Source organism: Eptatretus burgeri, chromosome 4 (assembly GCF_056783735.1).
Source record: "Eptatretus burgeri isolate ZD-2024b chromosome 4, Ebu_testis_v1, whole genome shotgun sequence".
Classification (NCBI taxonomy): domain Eukaryota; kingdom Metazoa; phylum Chordata; class Myxini; order Myxiniformes; family Myxinidae; genus Eptatretus; species Eptatretus burgeri.
The window spans coordinates 81,189,960-81,214,551 of NC_140964.1; the positions used below are offsets into that span (position 1 = coordinate 81,189,960).

The window sequence follows — 24,592 nt, forward strand, 5'->3', positions numbered from 1 at the left end:
ATCTTCAACCATCCAAAACCTCGATCTTTTCTCACCCCGCTAATTCACCCCAAACCCACCTCCTTCAAATTCCCTGCTTTCCTTCCTCAAAGTCCCTGTAGTGTCCATCATGTTTACCGTGTACCCCACTCCATCCCTCTCCCTTCCACAGATCTCCTCATGTCTGTCACACTGGTTTTTTTTTTTCCTTCCCTCTCCCACCCCTCATCCCCTGCTCCCCTTGTACGCTCTGTTTGTTACCTCTCATGAGCCTCCAGTGTAGACAAAAAAAAAAAAGTACAATTTGGCGATTTTGTGCCCTCCCGATTTGATATTTTCATGATATATTCTAACGTCTATCACTCTCATGAGTTCTGAAAATGCTCAAGAATTAAAGGTATGACTTCACTCGAAAGCTTTACAGCATATTATTTTGTGCACATCTGAAGGGGAAACCAATTTTTTCCCATGCCATACCTACATATGGAGTACTCTCGTACTCCATGATATTGATCAACATGATGCCACAAGTAATGACAAAGGATAAACTAATGAATGCATCTAATGCAGACGAGCATCTTACTACAATTCACCGTCTGTCTGTCCATTTGTTCCCAGGTACCGCAAAAAACGGCTGAACCGATCGCAACCATTTTTTGGGTGTGCAATTCTGGGACCCCTTGGAGTAAAATAGGCATTAATATAACAACATGACCCCCTTGACAGCTCCCGTAGGGAGCGGGTGCTTCTAGTTATTATAACAAACAGAAGCATTTTGTTGATTTAAAAACAGAACAATCTCAAATTACAGGAGAACAGCAACACCCAAAGTCATTCAAGATGACCACCTGTAACAAAAATAGCACCACAAAGCGGGCGTAACCACTCAGCCCCTTGACGCAAACCAATTTCAAGATGGTGGCCATATTGAAAATCACAGCACGCCCATTTTCGAAAGGAACCTTCCTCTACTCAACCCCAACACACCCAGCAAAAATGGAATTAATCGGACAAGGCGTTCTCCTCGAAATTGACGGAAACCAATTTCAAGATGGCCGACGTGGCGGCCACAGCGTAAATCGCAGCATGCCCATTTTGGAAAGGAACCTTGCTCTACTCAACCCCATTACACATCGCCAGAATAAAATCAATGTGTGAAGCCGTTCTCAAGTTATTGACTGGAAACCAAATTCAAGATGGCTGCCCTAGCCGCCATATTGGATATCGGATTGTGCTGTATATCGAAAGGAACCTTCCTCTACCCAGCCCCAACACACACTGCAAAAATGGATTTAATTGGACAAGGTGTTCTCGAAATCGATGGAAACCAATTTCAAGATGGCTGCCATGGAGGCCACATTGAAAATCACAGCGCGCCCATTTTCGAAAGGAACCTTCCTCCACTCAACCCCAACACACCCTGCAAAAATGGATTTTATCGGACAAAGCGTTCTCCTCGAAATTGACGGAAAACAAAAGTTGACAGATGCCGGACAGACGTCCGGACACCCGCTACAATACCTCTTAGCCCAATTCGGGCTGAGTGCTAAAAAAAGCTAAAGGAAAGGGAATTCCAGAGTTTTGCGGTGCAAGTAAAGAAAGAGGATTCCATCGTTATTGGTTCTGCATGGACACAGTGGCATACAGTAAGGATGGCCTGTTGAAGTAAAGTGAATGGAATGCGGACATATGGGAAGAAGAATCATAGCCATTGCCATGGAAATAGGTGGAGACAAGAGAGGGGAAAACTGCTGTATGGTGTGTGTGTATATATATATATATATATATATATATATATATATATATATATATATATATATATATATATATATATATATATATAATTTGCGGTTCTCAGAACCACATGTCTCCAAGGCAATGGCATCCAACATATAGTGGTCCCAAGACAGTTATTCCATTAATATACGTTTAGACAATCCTTTCCCTTTTGTCTGGTGGGTTGATGGGACATGCGTTGCGGGGAAATCATAGCTAGGTTTGCTTACACCACTAAACTTCATTTCTTCTCTTCTTTTCTGCTTATTTCTGAGGTAAATCCGAATTTGGGTCCTCGCGGAGGACTTGCAGCACTTGTGCGGCTGGGGGAGAGGTATAGGAAGGCCTCGACGGAACCGCACGAGCACGGCACAGCGCGGAGCTCCCGTCCTCAAGCGATCACTCAAACCAACTTTTGCCGCAAGTTATACAGTATGCTCGTCAGCTCGAGATGATCGGCTCGAGCTTCCGATGATCTGAGATGAGATTGCTGGTTGCATTGAAAAGGCATACGAGTGAATCTCTCAAAAAGGCTGCACGGATGTAGTTTTGCACAACACAGAAGCAAATGACCCAAGATCGGCAAGAGTGTGGCTAGTAGCTTGGTGCCAATAGTTACATAGTCATAGGCCGATAATAGTAAAACGACAACCATGCCATGTTGTGCAAGATACGGGCGGCGCGTTCTGTTCACCCATTTCTGGATTTAATTCTATCGGCATTCTCTTTTATCTCCATTTCTCCATCTGACACATATCTATATCCTTTTTCATTCCAAACCTCCATCTAATTATTATATCTGATCGTTCCCCTCAAATCATGACATGGATCGGTGTTAGCCCCATGCACACAATAGCAGAATCGGGCGAATGAGAGCACTGACCACGTGGGCCATGGTGGATCCGCGGAACGTGCCAACCCATCCAACTGCCATCATCTCCTCACCATCTTCTCCACAACCACCATCATAACATCTCCTCACCAACTTCTCCACAAACTGCCATATCAACTCACCATCTTCCCCACAACCATCATCTCCTCACCATCTTCACCAAAACCGCATGAAGCCGGTGATTCCAAACACGTCCACGTTTAACGGAAAGATCGGATCAGAACGGCGAAAGGGGCAGAGCCAGCCGGGGGTGAAGGGTCAAAGGTGAAAGAGCAAGCACCCCTCCCCCCCCCCCGAATCCGATAAAAAGCCGTGCTGAAACGCCGAGAAGCCAGTCGAGTTGGTGAGTCCAGTTGAGTTGAGTGTTGGAGTTCGGAGAGTGGAGTTTGGAGCCTGGAGTCCAGTTGAGCGGTTGAAGAGACGCCGAGTTGTCGACAAAGAACGAACGAGTTGGAGAAGAGCGCTGGGAGAGAGCGGTCAAGTTCGCGCTGCGCTGGTGTGGTGGAGTCGGGAAGAGACCTTGGAGAAGAACGCTGGGAGAAAGCGTTCAAGTTCGCGCTGCGCTGGTGTGGTGGAGTCGGGAAGAGAGCTGGAGAGTTCGGAGGTTGGAGTGCGGGCAGAGACATCGAGGGTCGCCCAGCGAGTCACCAAGAGGGTGGCAGGTAGCCCGCTCAGTCTCTTGGAGCCCCTTCGGTCATCCCGGCTCCGAGCAATTATAAAGGCTTACGAGCCCGGTTCTTCCTTTCTTTCTTGGGGGTTTGCATGAAAGTCTGTGGCGCCTTGTCCATAAGTAACAAACTGATTCAGTGCACGTAGATTATAAATAGACATCGGCTGTAGGTTTTTGCTCGTGTCTTTTTTCCCCATTCCCTCCCCCACCCCCCCCCCCATTCATTGCATTGCTTGCATGCCTGTGTGGAAATAAATGTCCCCATTTTTGAATGTCACCTGCTCGTAGTGTAACTTCCTCCACTGACTGCCATAATTGCGTTTGGAATAATTAGCTGGCTGATTATAAGCCGATAAAATGTACATCTGGTCCGACGGGGCTTGGCGATATAAAACCGCTCGGCAATCGCATACGGAACGAGCTGCTTAAGCGACTCGTTTTCGTGCAGGCTCCGTTGAGGTATAAACTCCCGGCATTTCTGTCCGCGCGAATAATTAGGTACATCGACAATTCGGCGATCGACCCTGTAGCGCATGGACAGAAGAGTTGGCTGGTTTATGGTGTGGATAAAAACACCCGTAACTGGGTTTCGGCGTTGATCCGAAAGCTGCGACTTGATTGCTTGTTCGGTGGGCGTGCACGGCCGCAATTGAGCTAAAGGCGGTCGCCCGCACGCCGGACGGGCGAAAATCCACAATAATATAAAAGGACTACTTTATTGCAAACAATCTTGCTTTAAAGCATTTAATTCAACCTCCACACCCACCCGTATGCAACCGAAGCAGCAGAGCTTTGAGCAGTGTGGGCAAAGCCTTGCATCTCGTAACTTCTCCATGCAGATGAAACAGCGAAAGACCTCAGCTATGCTCTGGGACAGGGAGCACATGTGGTTTGGAATCAGCATCCATAGCAAGTTTTTAAAATTTTTTTATTACAATATAAAGATTTTCAGTGCAAAAACAGACTTTTGTCAATTTTTGAAAGTAATAAAATGTTATTTTTTCTTCTTCTCCTCTTTCTTCTTCTTCAGGAAAAATTCTCTGCTACGATGCCGCACGCCTCATTCCACTTCCTTTCACCCAAGTAGTCCTTTCAGCTTCCTCAACTTTATCCTATTCCCACTCCTCGTTTCAAAGTACATATAAATACATTTTGAAACATGTGGAATGCGACGAGCACTCTGCCGATCCTCATTGGACACAGTCCACACCAAAGCATCACCTCCAACACAGAGGCTTTGGCATGGTGACTGTCAGAGAGACAAAGATTATGTGGTCATCATTAGTTAAACATCAAACGGAACCACAGATCCAGATTTGGGGGTTATTTGCCCTCATCAAGATGGTATACCGATAAATATCTAACCAATGATGACCACATTCGTCGTTGATACATCAGACACACCTCCTGACTAATGGTGAGCATCGCCACGTATTGTCTCACATGATAAAACCGCATAATCCGCACAGAACAACCATCCGTCTGCGACCCAGGCAATTGTCCCTGCTTATGCAAACCATTCATAAGTCAGGAGGTGTGTCTGATATATATATATATATATATATATATATATATATATATATATATATATATATATATATATATATATATATATATATATATATATATATATATATATATATATATATATATTATTTTACTCCTTCCCCATCAAAAAACCATGAAATCATTCTGGATGTACTTCCTTCCTTCCTTCCTTCATTCTTTATCCCTTCCGTTTCTCAATATATCCAACCTGAATCTTGATTGAATGAAATGCTTCTTCCGTAAAAGCTTAAAAAAAAAACAAATTAAAATGCTTCACTTTCCTTATTTCTCCCTCCACTTCTTCTTCTTCTTCTTCTTATTGCTCATTTCCAAAACATATCACTTCTAAACGCTTGGTCCATCAAACTCCTCTCATACACACAGCGCCACTTCCCTCCATGCTTTCAACAACCATTCATTCACACCTCCCATGATGTCCATCTTCGTATATCCAGATTGGAAATCTTGAAAAGTCCAGTTTGCAGAAGTTGTCTGCACAAGACAATCAATTCCACATTAAGTCCATCAACGGTGTCAAACCGCTCCACGTCAGCACCCTCTTCCACATCTCTGACATACCCGAGCCCTTCCAACTCCACTCCTTCTCCATGTCCCCCTCCTCACCAAATCTCCAGCTCCCATCTCCCCCCTCACCCCAACTCCCTTCTCCTCACAGCCCTTCTTCTCCTCCACACCCATCCTCCCCTCTTCTTCCCCCTCACCCTACAATCTCCACTCCCCCTCCCAAACTCCCACCAGCACCCCCCCCCTTCCACATCTCTGCACCCTGCCAATAGTGCCTCCTCCACAATTTCTAACTGAGTGGACCTCAAACATCCGAAGCCTCTGCTCCAACCAGATGCAACTCAATCCCGGCATCTGCTGACAAACTGGACATAATCTGTTTAACAAAATCCTTCCACAGGACATCCCTGAATCCTTAATGTCTCTCCTTGGCTATCGTCTCCTCGGGTTTGATAGGCCTGAAACCCTAGCTGGCCAGTTACACTTTACATCAAGAACTCCATTTCTCAGTGTCTGTGTAATGCTCCTCCACCCCCACCCTCCAGGAATACCTTTTGCTGTGACTTCCCCTTTGCTCCAACCTCTTGTTTATCTGTAGGTTCAATAGTCCTCCAAACAGTGACGACCCCATATAGGTGATGTGGTATATATATATATATATATATATATATATATATATATATATATATATATATATATATATATATATATATATATATATATATATATATATATATATACACATACACCACATGTCTCTGTCTCTCATAACATGGACCAACTTTTATCCACTTACCCCAACTCTCTCTTCCTCATATGTGGTGATTTAAATTGTTACCATGCCAATTGGCTTGGTATCTCTCTCACAAACCATGGCACTTCAGTAAAGGATGTCTGTGACTCAAGTTATAAACTTTCTGACAATGGTAAAATTTCTGTTCTGGATTTGGTGATGACAAATGTCTCCTGCTCTTCCTCTGTTCCAATTGGTTCATTACCTTCACATTCTGCGAAAGGTTATGTTTTGGTCGCTGTATATTTATTTATTTGTGAATATGACTGTGTGTTTGTTTGTTATTCACATAACTCAGAAAGTATTAAACCGAATTGCATGAAAATTGGTGGGATGATTCGTGATTATCCAAGGACGATTTGATTAGATTTTGGGAGCGATCGGGTCAAAGGTCAAGGTCATGAAAAGGTCAAAAACAAACTTTTGAGCATAACTTCCTTCATAAGACAGTTATCGACATGCAACCAATGCCATATTGTTCCATGACGAAATACCTTTCGGGTACGTGGTGTCAGATTTGACGTGACGTCATCAGAAGTGCGTCAAAATGACATCACAAGATGACGTAAATTTTCAATTTTCGACCTCATCAGTTTTGATCATACCGTTTTGTAGGACTTACCTTAAGGACGTCACACACCAAATTTGACGTCGTTTGGACTGACCGTTATGACGTCATTGACGTTTGAACATAACGTTTTTCAATTGTGGCTAAAATGTCCTGATATTTTATATTCAAATATCTATGTAATTTGTAAAGGAAATTGTCCCAAATCCAGGCATTATTATCAGTACCAAAATATCTGCTTATTTATCAACAGGTTTTGCAAATTAACTCTATGGTCAAGGTCACAGTCAAGGTCAAAATATACTTGTAGGCATAACTTCAGATCTAATAGAGCTATTGACATGAAACCGACGTTAAAATGTTCCGTGAAATAAGAGCTTTCAGGATGGTAGTCCGCGATTGGTAGTGACGTCATTGGAAGTGCGTCAAAATGACGTCACAAGATGACGTCATTTTTAAACTTTCGATTTTTTTCAGTGATTATCATTCCATTTTGTTGGACTGCCCTCAATGACGTCTAACACCAAATTTGACGTCCATCGGACTGATGGTTGTGACGTCATGGACGTTTTTCAAATGTGCCCGGAAAAAAAGTAGGGGCGGTGAAGGTATGCGCTCTACCGAGTGCCCCTTCTAGTTTGATCATGTGCTTGTGAAAGTCAATATCTCCATGGCGATTCTGAAAGAGCCACCTCAGTGCCAGAAAGTATAGCAGTTCACTCAAGTAGACAAAAAGGGACTACAAGCAGCCATCTCACTTCAGGAATGGTATCCGATATCTGCTACCCCTGAAAGTGACAGCCTGGGAATTTTTCAACATAAACCTGTTCTCTCTGATGGTCAGATCCCTCCCATCTTGCCTTCAATTAACCTACTCTTCTTCCCACGCATGACACACTGAATCCTGTGGTGAGGTCATCGATCTGAAATGACTTGCCATGTCTTCCTGGAAGGCAACAACAGATATTCCACAAAGCCCACAACAATTGGAGATCCACTCTCAGTGGAGCCAGGAAACATCTGTCCAACCTCAAGCCAACTTTCAAACTTGTCTCCCACCTCTAAAACCCGGTGGCGCCTCGTTAAATCTGTCTCTGGAGTTCATCCTTCGTCTAACTTCAAATGGCACCACAACCGACTCAGCTCGTGAGAAGGCTGAATGCCTCAATCCAGTGTTTGCCTGTATAAAGTGGGTAGGGTGGGTGCAGAGAGTGAGGGGGTGGGGCACAGTCAAACCCAACTGCGCCTGGACTCTGTATCTTTTTCACCTCAGAATGTGGAGAAGTTTCCAGCAACCCAAGACTCTGATTCTGCAACTGGAACGGATGGAATCAGCTCACTAGTCCTAAAAACCTTTATCTTTGCTACTCTCTCACATCTCTACTCTTTTCACCCTATCATTTTCCCAAGATAATCTTCCATGTGCTTCGGAATCAGCCAACATCACAGCATTACATTTATAACCACGACCCCTTTCACCCCTAACCTCAACCTCTCCCTCCTGCAACCCACCCCTGAATGGATCCACGGTATGAAACAGAAAATAAAAAAGTACTACAACTACCACAAAAGCGCAAACTCAGGTCAGGTCAGGTATGGGAGCATGTGCCAGAACAGCGTGTCACTGCGTCCACTTTCCGCCGGTACTCCAGGGGCCTCCATCTGGCCATCCCCCAGGCAGATGCCAGGCCCATCCCCATCTCCTTGAGATGATGGTCAACCTGCTGTAACCACGAGGCATGTGGTCGGCCCACTGGCCTCCTCCACTCATGAGACTCCCTCGCTGAGAGAATCTGGTGAGCAGGATCAGCGTCAGGAAAACGAGCCACATGTCCATACAGCCGCAACTGACGCTCACGGACTATGCAGGTAACAAATCTCATCTGAGTCTCTCTCAGCAACCGCTCGTTGGACACAAAATCCGACCAGCGATAGCCAAGGATTCTCCGAAGAGACCTGGTACCAAAGGAATTAAGTCTCCGTCTCAGATCCTTGGTCAGAGTCCAAGTCCCGCATCCATAGAGCAAGACTGGAAGTACCAAGGACCTGAAGACTTGGACTTTCGTCCTCCCACACAGGTACCGGCAGCGCCACACCCCATGATCCAGTGAATCCATGACTCCCCAGGCCCGACCCAGACGTCTATTGACCTCTGACTCACAGCCAGCAGAGACATGAATATCACTGCCAAGGTAAGTGAATCTCTCCACGACCTCAACATCCTCACCACAAACAGACACAGACAGGACAACAGCATCCAAGATATCATTGAAAGCCTGGATCTTAGTTTTGACCCAAGAAACCCGTAATCCCAGCGGCTCCGACTCCTCATTCAGCACCTCGAGGGCCCCCAAAAGGATATCTAAAGTCTCCGCAAAGATGACTGCATCATCTGCGAAATCAAGGTCCGAGATCTTGACATTCCCAAACGATGCACCGCAGCTTGATCTTTCCGACATCCTCCCTAAAATCCAGTCCATACAAGTACTGAAAAGTGTGGGGGCAAGTACACAGCCCTGACGAACTCCAGTAACAACTGGAAATAAGTCAGAGATGGTACCACCACACTTCACAGCACTCTCAGTACCAGAGTAGAGTTCAGACATCAGATCGATCAGTTTTGGTGGCACCCCACGAAGACCAAAAATCCTCCAGAGGGCATCCCGATTCACTGAATCGAACGCTTTACAGAGATCAACATAGGCTGCAAGCAGCCCCTGCCGAAACTCTTGTCTGCGTTCGGTGAGGACACGAAGAGCAAGGATACGGTCAATCGTTGACCTCTTTGGTGTAAAGCCTGACTGCTCTGGACGCTGGTGCTCAAGCAGATGGTGGCGAACCCTATCAAGAATTATCCGAGCAAAGACCTTGCCCGGCACTGAGAGCAGCGTCACCCCTCGGTAGTTGTTGCAGTCTTGGCGATCACCCTTCCCTTTCCAGAGAGGGACAACAAGGCCCCTCTTCCAGTCAGTTGGGATGATGCCTGTGTTCCAGGCAGAGCACAAAACTGCATGCAACGACATGAGTACAGCATTTCCACCAGCCTTGAGAAGTTCGGCATGGATGCCACAGATCCCTGGAGCTTTGCCCTGTTTCAACCGGGTCACCGCAGCCCGTGTTTCCACAAGTGAAGGTGGACCACAATTGATTGGAGGGTCAGCAACAGGGATTGTAACACCATTGACGTCCAACTCGACAGCTGGTGGATCAGCCGGCCCAGCGGGCCTTCCCTAACCGGCCCAGCGGGATAACCCTAACCGGCCCAGCGGGCCTTCACTTCAGACTCCTCTGTTAAGAGCCTACCACTCTCTGCTCTAACTGCAGTGCTCCGAGGGATGGGCTTGGATGAATGCAATGCGCGCATTTCCCTGTAAGCGGGACGAGAATCACCTGTCCACAGGTGATGCTCTACCCCTTCACAGATTCCTCGCACATAGGCCTCCTTGTCCACCCCAACTATCCCACCCTACTTAATTAATTGTGGGGTTCACCAGGGAATATTTTGGCCCAAATACGTTTTTGAGCCGGCTGACCAGGCCTGATGCTTGATTGAAGGTGATATTGGCAGTAATTTGTTCCAGGTGCCAGCGATAACCCAACGACTCTTCATGAAAGACACAGTGGCATATTGAACCTCCTTCCACGAACATCCATCCAAAAGATGTCAGAATTTGTGAATAAACACTCTGTCTGCAAAAAGCACACATTGGAGTTGTGAGGGGAATGAAACCGGACCGATTAATCAGCCCAAAAACACACCTGTCAAAGCCTACGCATTCATCGCAAGCGGGATGGAAAGAGGCAACAAAGATGTGAGGATGTGCTCATCAAGGCAAGCGGGATGTAATGAGGAAATAAGATGTGAGGATGTGCCCATCACGGCAAGTGGGATGTAATGAGGAAATAAGATGCGAGGATGTGCCCATCTGGCAGACGATTGCAGCCACATCTACACAATGACATTAAAAGGGAAGCTTTTAAAACTGAATTACCCTCCAACAATTATCGTCCAACCTGCAACATCTAACGATTACCCTCCATCAAAAGGGAATTGCACTCCAACATCGATTAGAAAACAGGCATGAATAAACACTGGAGCCTCTGGGAGGCATCACCCACTGGACCCCCCAGCTTTACTAACCCTACTTTCTAAGAACTTGACAGTGAGTGCTGGGGTATGTGTCCTCCCTTTGCACCAGCCTGGTTTTCTGAATCAGAAAACAAAAATGAACAAAAACATAAACCCCCTTGATGAAGCATTTCAATTAGTTCACAGATACACAGAATATTATCTCAGTGGCTTACAACAAAACATGCAAGATGCAACATTGCAAGTAACTAAGTAAGTAAGTAAGTAAATAAATACTGCCATGAGCCACAATGAACACCTTGCTACAAAGCAGTTACACGAGGATACACAAGGACACTGGAAGGCTACTCGGTAGAGCGTATCCCTCCGCCACCTAATGCCTGATCCATGAGAACATATCGGGCCCAATACATTTTTGAAATATCATCCGATACAGAACGACATCGTTTTTGGCCCTACCTCTCAATGGTGAAGAATCATTTTAATAATTAAATAATCCTCGTATCTAGATCTGGTTTCGGATCTTCACCAAAATCGAATCAGTTCGTCCTCGTCGTACAGCCAACCTGTCTACCAAGTTTCATCCGAATCCGTCCACAACTTTTTGAGGTATTGTGTGACATATCAGTTTAGCAATATCTCTCAGGGGTGAAGAATCACTTAACAAAAATTTATCAGATCCAGATCTTCATCAAAATTGAATCAAATCTTCCTTGTCACATACACACCAAATTTCATCCAAATCCGTCCACAACTTTTTGAGATATCCTGTACACAAACAAACAGACAGACAGACAGAAATGAGTGAAAACATAACCTCCTTCACCCTTCGGTGGTGGAGGTAATTAGACGCAGGAGGAGGCTATTTGCCCTATCATGCCTGCGCCACATCAACACCACAAATAAAACCAATGTCACCCGCGGGGTGACCCGTATCTTGCCAAAAGGTGGCCACGTGTGACTTCTTTAAGGTCACACTGAGGTGAACAGAGCTGCTATCCACCAGGAGCGACTCCTTGAGGAATATCTGCCTACGAGAGATTCCGATGAGAATCGTTCTACAGAGTTACCATGAAAAATATGCGTTTGCCTCATAACGTCACTAAATGACGTCATAATGTCTCAAGCTTGACAAATCTAGAAAGCACTCATCGAGGTGTTCAATTTGAGGTACTACACGATATGGTTCTTAAAACTTGAAAATTTGACCTTGGGGTCAAATACGTTTGACCTCAGGTGCTAACCATGAAGGTCAAGGCCAATCGCCACCAAAAATTAATCAGCTGAGCGCCAGACCATGAACTATATTCCCATGAAGTTTGAAGACGATCCGATCAAAAAATAAGGGTTTCGTTGACTCCCCTGATTTTCGACAAAGTGACCTTGACCTTTGACCTTCAAAATTTTGTGCGCTGAAAGGGACCTCTATAGGCCTTTGATATGCGAAGTTACAAAAATTTCCAATGATAACTGTGCTCTGCAGAATTTTTTATACGTGATTACAGACAAACAAACAAACAAAAAAAAAAAAAAAAAGGAAAATGTAAAATGTTTTTAAAATTTCTTGGGGAGAGGACATGGTCCGATGGGCGACACCCCTCGACAAGACCCCCACCAACAGCACTCTGTACACACACGCGCACACAATCACCCATCAATGCTCACACTCATCAACATCCTCCATAACTTCCAGGTACCAATCTAATTATAATTTAAAATTATCTCCTGTTTCTGCTGCCATTACCTTTCCAGGGAGGACATTCCATGCATCAACTACTCACTGATTGAAAGTCCTCTTCCTTACTACCGTCTTAACTGTCCTCTTCTTCACTCTCAGGGTGTGGCCCCTGGTTCTGTCACTGTCTACTCTGTTGAATACAATTCATCTGCAATTATGTCTACACCCTTCATTATCTTCAACATCTCCGTCATATCTCCTCGTAACCGCAATGTTATCATAACAATCAATAAAACACTTGACAAGAGTTTGAGTTTCACCTCCACGCTGTTTTCATCCATGGCACGTCCGTAGTTTGTGCAGCAGAGTGCACAGCAAAGGGAACCTGCAATGAGAATGTAACAAGTTCACCGAGGACAGGTGGGCACCAGGACAGGTGGACACCAACACAGGTGGACAGCAGGACATGTGGACACCAGGACATGTGGACACCAGCACACCACGGCAGGACGGAGAGCACGACGTGCGGAATGATCACGTGGTCACCAGCACAGGTAGATACCAGGACAGGTGGACACCAGCACAGGTGGACACCAAGACAGGTGGACACCAGCACAACACCACGACGTGTGGAACAATCACGTGGTCACCAGCACAGGTGGACACCAAGACAGGTGGTTACCAGCACAGGTGGACACCAACACAGGTGGACACCAGGACAGGTGGACACCAGGACAGCACCACGGCAGGACGGAGAGCATGACATGTGGAACAATCACGTGGACACCAGCACAGGTGGACACCAACACAGGTGGACACAAGGACAGGTGGACACAAGGACAGGTGGACACCAACAGAGGTGGATACCAGGACAGGTGGACACCAGGACAGGTGGACACCAGGACAGCACCACGGCAGGACGGAGAGCATGACATGTGGAACAATCACGTGGACACCAGCACAGGTGGACACCAAGACAGGTGGACACCAACACAGGTGGATACCAGAACAGGTGGACACCAACACAGGTGGATACCAGAACAGGTGGACACCAACACAGGTGGACACAAGGACAGGTGGACACAAGGACAGGTGGACACCAACAGAGGTGGATACCAGGACAGGTGGACACCAGGACAGGTGGACACCAGGACAGGACGGAGAGCACGACGTGCGGAACGATCACGTGGTCACCAGAATGCAAGGTACAACAACCACCCCGAAGATCACAACGTCATCTCGACAATATGAACCCTCAGTTCGATCCAGACAACAATTTCCACCATTGTGAGAAGCACACGTTCCGTTTGCACTGGGAAAGCTGCGCCGTGAGAGAAATCCTTACAGGTAAAACCCTCCGAGCGTCAAAGCCACCATTGAATGATCGAAACGTGAGACCGTCGCGTGTAAAAGCGAAAACGTGCGGAGATCTACCTTGGCTGACGATGGAACCTGAGGGGAAAGGATAATTGAGGAAATGTCTGCGGTTCATAGACGATCTACGAGACGGACATCGCACAACGCCGTTAGACGTGGGGGAAATCTCGCGATATTTCTTCATCTCGCGAGATCTCGTGGCCACTTTCCCTTCCTCGCCTTTTAATTAATTACTGTATTCGCGACGTCCACGAACAGTGAGTGTTGTGTTTGTGTTTGTTTGTTTGTTACAAGTTTGTTTAATGTCGTTTTGATTTTCAACTTCAAACTCTTCTTACGTGGAAAAGAACGACTGAAGAGACGACGACGTATTTATCGAAGCGCGATCCATAAACCGTCAACTCATTCGTTGTGAAAGAAGCGAATTTATTCATCATCGGCAATCGACATCATCACCATGTTGTCTACAATAGTGAAGGTTGTCTTGTCGATCTTACAGCACGACGGGTGTTACTTCGTTCATTCGGTGCTTGGTTCAGGATGGAGTGAACTTGATTGGGAGTCGATCACGTGGAAACACTCATCCCACCACCACCACTCGTCTCGTCTCGACCCACCACCACTCGTCTCGACCCACCACCACCACTCGTCTCGACCCACCACCACCACTCGTCTCGACCCACCACCACCACTCGTCTCGACCCACCACCACCACTCGTCTCGACCCACCACCACCACTCGTCTCGACCCACCAGGACCGCTCGTCTGGACCCACCACCACCACTCGTCTTGTCTCGAGCCACCACCACCACTCGTCTGGTCTCGACCCACCAGCACCACTCATCTCGACCCACCACCACTCGTCTCGACCCACCACCACCACTCGTCTCGTCTCGACGCACGAGCACTCGTCTCGACCCACCACCTCCACTCGCCTCGGCCAACCACCACCACTCGGAGCGACCAACCACCACCACCCGGCTCGACCCACCACCACCACCACTCGTCTCGACCCACCACCACCACTCGTCTCGGCCCACCACCACCACTCGGCTCGGCCCACCACCACCACTCGTCTCGGCCCACCACCACCACCACTCGTCTCGACCCACCACCACCACCACTCGGCTCGACCCACCACCACTCGTCTCGGCCCACCACCACCGCTCGGCTCGACCCACCACCACTCGTCTCGACCCACCACCACCACTCGTCTCGTCTCGACCCACCACCACCACTTGTCTCGTCTCGACCCACCACCGCTCATCTCGACCCACTACCACCACTCGTCTCGACCCACCACCACCACTCATATTGTCTCACCACCACCACTCATATTGTCTCACCACCACCACTCGTCTCGTCTCGACCCACCACCACCACTGGTCTCGTCTCGACCCACCACCACCGCTGGTCTCGTCTCGGCCCACCACCGCTCATCTCGACCCACTACCACCACTCGTCTCGACCCACCACCACTCATCTCGTCTCGACCCACCACCACCACTCATATTGTCTCACCACCACCACTCGTCTCGACCCACCACCACTCGTCTTGACCCACCACCACTCGTCTCGACCCACCACTCGTCTCGACCCACCACCACTCGTCTCGACCCTGTTTGAAAGCTTCAACAGACCGAGCATCCACAACATTCCGGGGGAGACTGTTCCAGTCTTTGACTACCCTCTGACTGAAGAAATTTTTACCTCACGTCGAACTCACACCTCGGCACGAAGAGTTTGAGGGAGTGGCCCCACGTCGAAGGGTATTTAGCCGGAGCGAAGAAATGTTGCGGTTTAACCCGGTAGATCCCGTGGAGCACCTTCAAACGTTTTGACCGTATCACCATGGCGACGGTGTTGGAAAAGCGAAAACGTGTTGAAGCGCCGGAGTCTCTCTGGACCTTGTCAACTTCATCGATGTCCATCAGGAATCTAGGGTGCCTGGCAATGGCTGCCATCCTCCAACATCAAGGATACATGATGTTAAATTACTTCAGCACAAAATATTGTATTGTGTACAATATATATATATATATATATGTGTACAATATATATATATATATATATATATATATATATATATATATATATATATATATATATATATATATATATATATTTCTTCTTCTTCTTCTTTCGGCTGCTCCCGTTAGGGGTCGCCACAGCGGATCGTAAGTATGATGCGCATCGTGAATTGGCACATGTTTTACGCCGGATGCCCTTCCTGACGCAACCCTGGTCGCCTCTTACGACACAGGGATAATATATATATATATATATACATATATATATATATATACATATATATATATATACATGGTGAGTCAAAAGTAGCGCCCGATTTCTGTTTTTTCGGCTGTCAGATTATTTCTGGGAAGTCATGTTGTTAATAATTGTCTTGCAGATTAATAATTTTCGTAATTTATTTATTTTTGATTTTGTTTTTCAGGTTATTGCTGCGACTTTGGAAAGTTACTGAATTTGCACCAAATTGAGCTTAATGGCACAATCAACAGACACAATTGTGTCTACTGGGCTGAGAATAACCCAAGAGTGACAGTTGACGAGGTAAATTTATCTGGAGTGACAGTTTGGGCAGCCATATCTCCATTAGGGATAATTGGACTCTTTTTCATTGAGGGATCTGTCACTGCAGAAATTTACCTGGATATGCTGCAGACCTTCTTTTGGCCCAGGGTACAAGATCAGGACTGTAATTTCCAGCATGATGGAGCTCCACCTCATTATGGACGTTATGTTCATCAGTGGGTTGATGAAAACTTTCCCAGAAAGTGGATCGGCCACCGTGGTCCGATCGAGTGGCCGGCACGCTCCCCAGACCTTACAGCTACAGATTTCTTTATTTGGGGGCTCATGAAAGACCTTGTTTATCGTGAAAAGCCTCGTACCATTTAGGAATTGAAGGCTCAAATCACTGCAAAGTTTGAGGAAATTGATATCGAACTCTGCAGACGTGTGTGCCGCTCTGTGCCTGCTCGGCTACAATTGTACATCGATCACGAGGGAGGGCACTTTGAAAATTGCAAGTAAAACAACTTGGTACAGTTCCATAATAATTTTTTTCTTGATTAAATGGTTGAATAAACATGTCATTCATTTATTTCTACCTTCTTGTACACTGTAATACAAATGGCAAACAATGAACAGACAGAAATCGGGCGCTACTTCTGACTCACCCTGTGTATTAAACATGGTGGACGGACCCATTGGGTGTGACGACCCGGTGCGTCTGGTCGGAAGGGACAATACCACTTCATCCATAGAGTTGGATGAAACATCAAAGGATGTTCCTTCCATATCATGTGAAGATTCCATAAGACCCAGTGAGGGACGTGGCACCAAGATTACCAATTCAGGTAAATTAATACTCCCACTGACAAACTACCCGATGAAAGAGCTCCTTTGAATGTACAGTCGAGTTCCTAGTTTAAAGAACTCCAAGTTCGAGCCCTTGCCTGTTGCCTGTTATCAATTCCTCTATTTCGCAAGTCACAAGACAGACAGGGGGTGAAAACATAACCTCCGTCCATCTTCGTGAAGGACGCTGTGGAATCTTGAATGTCCACCAACTAATGCCGGTAGATGGGACGCACAGTTTAACATCCATCCGAGGGACGGCACACACATTGATGAATCGCCCTGCTTGTGAAATGGATGGCAGTTTATACCTGGGTCTGGATTCAAACCCCGGCTAGACAGCTTGCAGGCGAATGTTCGTACCTCTCCGCCATCCTGCCAGCTCACGTGTTAATGTTATTATTAAGCCATTATTATTGGATGGAATTGACCGATTAATTTGTGGTTATAATAATTTTAACAAAACATCTAACTTGGATGACATGGAGGCTCGAGTCATGATTTGGTGTAAGACGTATCAACATCCAAAGGTAATTGCTGCAAACAGTGAAGAAGGAAAGTGGAAAAGCTGGTCTTTATTGAAACCTATAAAACACGACAATCTTGTCAACTGAGAAGATCAAAGTGTTCAGATCATGGGAGACTTTAAGGTTGGAAACATTGGAAAGTTTCTTCTTCCTGGGTTCGAACATTGAAGTGAGTGCAGAATGTGGACGAGAAATTAACAGACGACTCGCATCGGAGAGAACAAAAATGTCTGGAAAGACAAAGATGTGAAAATACAAACCAAGAGGAGGTTGGAGAATGACCTGGTATTTCCAGTTGCAATGTACGGATGTGAGTCGTGGACAGTGAAAAAGAAAGAAAGGAAGAAAATTGACCGTTTTGAAATGTGGTGTTCGAAACGAATGTTAAAAATTCCATGGAGTGCAAGAAGAACAAACAAATCAGTGCTCGAAGAAACTAGAATGGCACTCGCTAGAGCGTATACCTCAACCAGGGGGAACTGTTTACGTTTCGTATCCCACCGAAAGGCCAGATCTGCATCCGGACCTGAACCAAAATCGCATCAACTTGTTCTTATCACACACCCAACCTGTCCACCAAGTTTTGTAATAACTTGTCGACAACTTTTTTTTAATACTGCATCATGCTATACTGTACAGGATATCCTTTTTGGACCCAACTCTCAATGGTGAAGAATCACCTAAATTTAAAAATCCTCCAATCCGAATCCATTCGTGCTTGCCACACACACCCAACCTGTTCAACAAGTTTCGCCCGAATCCGTCCACAACTCTGAGATATCCTGCTCACAGACAGACAGACGGGTGAAAACATGGACAGAGCACCACATGATTGGCTATTCGAGTTACGCGGCCCTCCCAAATTATTTTACAAAAGGACAGCTTACAATTCAATTGTACATATGACAATGGGAGAGACTTGAACAAACGTTCTCATTTGAAGACAAATTTGCCACGTGTCTAGAACTTCCAAAATTCATTTATTAATTTTATTCCTCACTTCTCACATCGATAGAACATCTTCCAGAGGATATTGTGTCTCACTCTTCCCTCCAGTGATTCAAGCAAGCAGTGCACCGCCATCTCTCCAGTCTTCTCATCCGCGATTCTGACCCGTGATCTGAATTACCCCATTTACCTTTCCTAATCCAACTACCTTACTTCGTAGTATCAGTGTTGCCTCCCCTATTCTTCTGTTCATTCATTCCCTTGATGTTTGTCCCACAACTTTGCTCTTCCTGAACCTTGCTCTAAAGAAAAATAAAAAGTTCAAAATTGAGACTGTCGCCGAGTTGGAATTCTCTTGTATTGTTTTGAGCGACACTCGACAGAGCAGACAAATAACAGAGCAGGCAACACTGACCAGTAGTCCATGAGCCAGACATCAAAAATGAAGCGTTGACTACCAAACTGAGGGACTAAAAGCCACTATGCTCTTCAGTTACCTTGATGTCTGTAGAGTATGGAATCGTGTGATGGACGCTTCTCATGCCGAGCTAAATGGTATTTTGGTGGCCATCTTAAAAAATGGCCACCACTTTTCAATGTCCTTGATATATGTCAGTAAATTGGCCATATCTCCGCAATGGCTTAACATAAACACATGATGTCACATTCATATGATTCAGTATAAAATTCTGCATATTTTGTTCAGTAATGTTAATTACTTTTTCTTATTTATGAACACAAATGTTGTGAAAAAGTCACGTTTTTATCATTTTTTTCCACATTTTTTTCACCTATAATCACCATCTATATCAAAGTTGACTTATTTCAGGGTATTTCTGTATGACTTGGTTATTAAACATTAATATTAGTGATATGGAGTCCTAATTATACCATTGTTTCACTTTATATAACTAAAAATTGAATCAAATATAACGGCCAATTGCAGTGTTAGTCATTACGTTTGTCCAGTAATATCAGTGTAATTTCTGTTCAAGATGCTCACAGAAGATATAACTTATATAGGTAAACATTTCTTACACCTTTTTGGATATGTTCACAGGGTCAATGATGATACCTTTACATTTTCTCCTGCGAAACAGGTCTATATAAAAATATGAACAAGCTACCACTTTTGCACTATCAGCTGTTTTATATTTTGATAATGTTTCACCACATATTGTACATCTGAATAACATGATATAGACTGTATAATCGTTCATAGAAAGTAAGACTAATTCTAATTGATTTTTATCAGTTATTTTCTTGCATAAAATTAGTTTATTATAGGAATGCTAAACAGCATATTGCCAGAATAGAAAGTACATGCATACGAGATTGCTATTAATCATCGTCTTCACCGTCACACATATCTGCTGCATCCTGGTAGTGGTCATCACCTTCTTCATCAACCATGTTAGCACATTCCATAAGCTTACATGCTGCTGTACACTTGATTCCATTCAACATGCATGTGCATTCTGATGGTCGGCATGCTCGAGTGCATCTGCATGAAATTAGGTCTATGACCATTTCAGGTGCTGGTGCAGTGGTCATCCAGTTGACCATGAGAGATCCATCCTGACATTTGGCCCAACCTGGATATTTCCAAGCCACTTCTGTTGCTTTGGCATATAGAGCTTGATCCATTACTACTGCTATGTTTTGGAGATGAAGCGACTTTTGGATATTTAGTGACTGATACATAATTTCTTGAATAGCTGCCATTTCTGTAGCTGGGGCATTTATAGTTGGTAGGTAACCCACAGTGTCTTGTGAAATTACAATATCTCTTCTGGTTTGTATATTAAATCCAGTCCATGAAGCGATCGTCTGATTGTCAGTCTCTTGTTCCCGTGCTATCATCCAAAGGTGATTCTTTTGCGAAGCTGTCAATGCTGCATTATTTTCAGGAAGTTCAGTCACTGGTAGTGATGGTGGTCCTTCTCGTTCTCCAGAGATATAATGAGGAAGCTGTCTCTCATTTGGATAGATTGATCTCCTTTTGTCTTTCTTGTTTACTGTCATGACTGCTTTTTGTGGCTGACGTGATGATGATGTTGGCTGAATGATTATGCCATTCACACGATGAGAAGTTCCAGCTCCACTCAGTACTTCCTCCTGTCTATGTTGTCAAATGACAGTTCAGTTGGGATGAAAGAATGTATATTAGAAGGAAGAGGGAAATGATTATCTTCTGCACTCTTTAGCTTTTCAATATATAGTGCAGTTTCAATCTCCTCTAAGGTGGAGTAAGAAGATGCATGTCCCAGCCGGCTCATGAATTTGATCAGTTCCACATTTCCTGTCGGAGTCTTTATCACCCATGGAATCAAAATATGCTTTGAGGTGATTACTTTGCCTGATGATACAGCTGTGACAATGTCATGGGCAATGGACCATGAAAGCCTCTCATTACAGGAGGATGCTGCATTCTTACCATAAAGTAAGAGATTCAGGAACTGCACAAGACAATCTGAGAAGGATATGTATGTGATTTTAAGTTCCCGAGGGTGAGGGGGCCAAGGCTGCTCTTTGATTCCACATTTTACTTGTTCATGTAAAAGCTGGGCTTCTTGAGTTATCATAGATTTTAGATCTTGCTGCTTCACAAGAATGTCATATTCTTCCTTTAACTGAACATAGTCAACTGCAATGGAGTCTGTCAAGTTGTCTGAATGGAGATATATATATATATATATATATATATATATATATATATATATATATATATATATATATATATATATATATATATATATATATATATATATATATATATATATATATATATATATATATATATATATATATATATATATATATACTCTGCAGGCAACTGTGAAGAAATGCAAAGAATCTCCAAACTGCATAGAGATTGTGTCGCATGTGATTTTTGGTTGCCTCTGTAACTTCAAACCCATTACTTTCCATGAAGCATACAACTTTGGCAGTGAGATCAGACAGTGCAACAATACGAGGGTTTGAGAAGACATCAGTACGGATATATTCACACACCTTGTTGAATGCAGTCCTCTCCTGTTTTTAGTAAGGATTGTCTGCACCACTGCATTCAGAAGAGATTCTTTCAGTTTGTCCCCTCGTATAATTCCTGTAACATGTTTTGTGATAATGTGCTTCAGCAGCAACAATATCTCAAGCAGTAATAGATAAAATTCTGTCATCCTGAAGTTCAGTTGCAATATCACGAATGGTTTTGTCAGCCCTTAGCTCAACTGCTGGCTTCAATGGTTCCCGGCTATTGGTTCCTTTAATGTATTTTCTCTTGCTTTGGCAAAAGATGCACATCGTACTTGATTGTGTACTAGATGCTTGCCTTGTTGAATGTCTAGTCCTTAAAGTCTTGTTCATTTATGTACTCTTGTTTGTTCACAATTAAAAGTTTCTTTTTATGGGTGAAATTGGATCTGCAATCCCTGTGATATTTAATATTAGAAAAGTTGGTTTCACTGTTTTCAGCAGTATGGATAATTGGCTGAAAATGTTGAATCTCAGCAGCTTGGCACAGGGTTTTCTGTGATTCTTCATCTCTGGGGGATGATAAATCATAAAGTGGAGATTTTCCCCCACATATAATGCATGTACCGCTCTCTGTCTTCAAACGTTTCGGCTCGACTTCATCTTCTGCCATGCTGATATGGTAAGTGGCAACAGGTTTCTGAAATATTAAAAATAAATCAGTTCCAGAAGCTGCAATGATATGTTTTATCAACAATACTATGTTATTTTAGAGGGCCTTATAGGGGTTTTAGCTTGGATCCCAAATATTTAAAAAACAGGACACTTATGACAATATTTGGATGAAACAGCAGTTTTAACAATGATAATGAAATATACTTTGTTGTTTATATCTGGCAATATCATAAACACCACAATCATTTGAAATAGCACAAATCATGTGGCCTGTATATACATGTATTTCTGCAAATTTAGTACCAGGATATATACCATATACTTAACTCATGGTTGGCACTTTTGGCTCCCAACAATTGTGTACTAAAGGGGTTGTACTGTGTAATACAGTAGACTAGGCGTAAGTCGGCAGCGTCAAAAAGTCCCGAATTTATCTCATGTTAAGTCCCTATGAATAAAGGGTCATCCCTCTGTAAGTCATCATCTCTAAGTCGTCACTTCGTCTAAGTCGTCAGATGTTGTCCGTTCCCACGTAATGGAAACTCAAGTAAATTACCACTCCTAACTCGTCACACGGAACTGCTGCCTCGTGAGAATCCCGATTTCATGGAATCGTGATGCTCGCTCATTGGTTTACACCGTCAGTGATAGGCTATTTATAAATGCGTACATACATTGATCGCACTGCAGGCAGGACAATGGCGACTAAGCGTAAGCTTACAACTAAAACCTACCAAGAAAAATACGACATTACCCAGTTTTGCGAGGCAACCCACTGATGAAGAAAACAGCCATAGCTGAGAAGTTGGACATCAAACGGCAGACATTGAACGATATCTTGAAGAATAAGGGCAAGATATTTGGACAAGTGGAGAAGATCACAAGGCCGGTGGTAAGTGTGAAACGCGTGAAATGTGTGTCCTTTGAAGATGTCGATGACGCGCTCATCATCTGGTTTCGGCAAATGTCGGCTCAGCCAAATATTCGGTTGGACGGTGAAATGTTGCTGCTGAAGGCACGTAAATTCGCTGCGGACCTTGGGCATGATGATGCTGAGACCTTGCCGATGCACTGGATAGACAGATTCAAAGTGAGGTGGGGAATCGGCAAGGTCAAGAAGTGCGGCGAATCAGGCAGCGTGGAGTCGGCAGTGGTGCACGACTGGAAAGATGGCAAATTGAAAGACATCTTGGAAAGGTATCAACCTCGGGACGTGTACAATGCCAATGAGACTGGGCTTTTCTGGCAGATGCTGCCAGAAAAGTCTCTGGGGTTCGTTGGTCAATCCCATCATGGTGATAAAGTAGGTGAAGTTGTTGTCTTACAGTTGTTCATTATCTTTACTTTTGATAAACTGATTCATGAATTCCATCTTTGCTTGATCACTTTCCAACTCGCCAATGAACCCCCACCTATGCCCCGAGGATTGTGTTTTCCTTTTGGTACAATAGCCGGCTCTCACACATATATGTCCAGGTCACGCGCGACTTCATCCTTCACCCCACAGTCATCATGAATGTTCGCATACGCGTAAGTCGTCACATTTCTAAGTCGTCACTTTTTTCTCGGTCCCGATGGTGACGACTTACGCCTAGTCTACTGTACTTACATTTCAGTTGTTAGCTCATCTTGAAACATCTCACACCCCATTTGGCTGCATCACTTCTGTGACCTAAATTCTGTTAGTTGGTTACATGCTGTCATCATTTTTATTTTTAGCACAGCTTCACTGAGGGATTATCTCAAAGGTCACAGTGATGAGGGGACCAGATCAAATATAATTTTATTTTGATTACTTTAATACATTTATCTATGAATTAAATATGAAAACAGCCTAATCCATGGGTTAACATATTGAAAATAAAATTGACCCTATAAAACTGTTGAGTATTAAAAATGCAAAATAATATGAAAAAATAATTGATCAAAACAATTAATTTAATTGAAAGTAAGTCAAAATATTAGAAAAACCCTACTGAATAGTTGTTAATGAATTATATAGGTCCCCTGAACTGAGATTACAATGTTACAGTGATGATACTGGACAAAAAAAAAGACAACTCATGCAAGATTTGACTGTCATGTCTATGTTTCAATTCCTTGCTATACAATTTGAAAGTGCTATGAGTAGGACTCTATATCACTAACATTAATGTCAAATAACCAAGTCATGCATAAATACCATG

At 44.3% G+C, this 24,592-nt stretch overlaps 1 protein-coding gene and 1 long non-coding RNA gene across 3 annotated transcripts in view; one reads left to right on the plus strand and one right to left on the minus strand.

Annotated features, from left to right (window-relative positions):
- The window catches only part of TRIM37 (tripartite motif containing 37), a gene marked incomplete at its 3' end in the record, with an annotated part of 187,900 nt that extends 173,830 nt beyond the window's left edge, over positions 1–14,070 (minus strand). Inside the window, exons 1-4 of the mRNA XM_085876555.1 lie at positions 13,865–14,070; positions 12,840–12,904; positions 10,893–10,959; positions 4,084–4,185 (exon numbers count right to left, since the gene is read on the minus strand). Coding sequence (XP_085732681.1) covers positions 4,084–4,185; positions 10,893–10,959; positions 12,840–12,904; positions 13,865–14,011 — 381 coding nt within the window. The remainder of the gene's footprint in view (positions 1–4,083; positions 4,186–10,892; positions 10,960–12,839; positions 12,905–13,864) is intronic.
- Positions 14,071–14,078: 8 nt separating this feature from the next.
- Positions 14,079–17,013, plus strand: LOC147028510 (uncharacterized). 2 transcript variants are annotated; one of them, XR_015057593.1, is made up of 2 exons: positions 14,079–14,153; positions 16,352–17,013. It is a non-coding gene; the product is annotated as an uncharacterized LOC147028510 (long non-coding RNA). The 2 variants fall into 2 exon arrangements; XR_015057594.1 differs by lacking the exon at positions 14,079–14,153 and adding an exon at positions 14,160–14,374.
- The last annotated feature ends 7,579 nt before the right edge of the window (positions 17,014–24,592 follow it).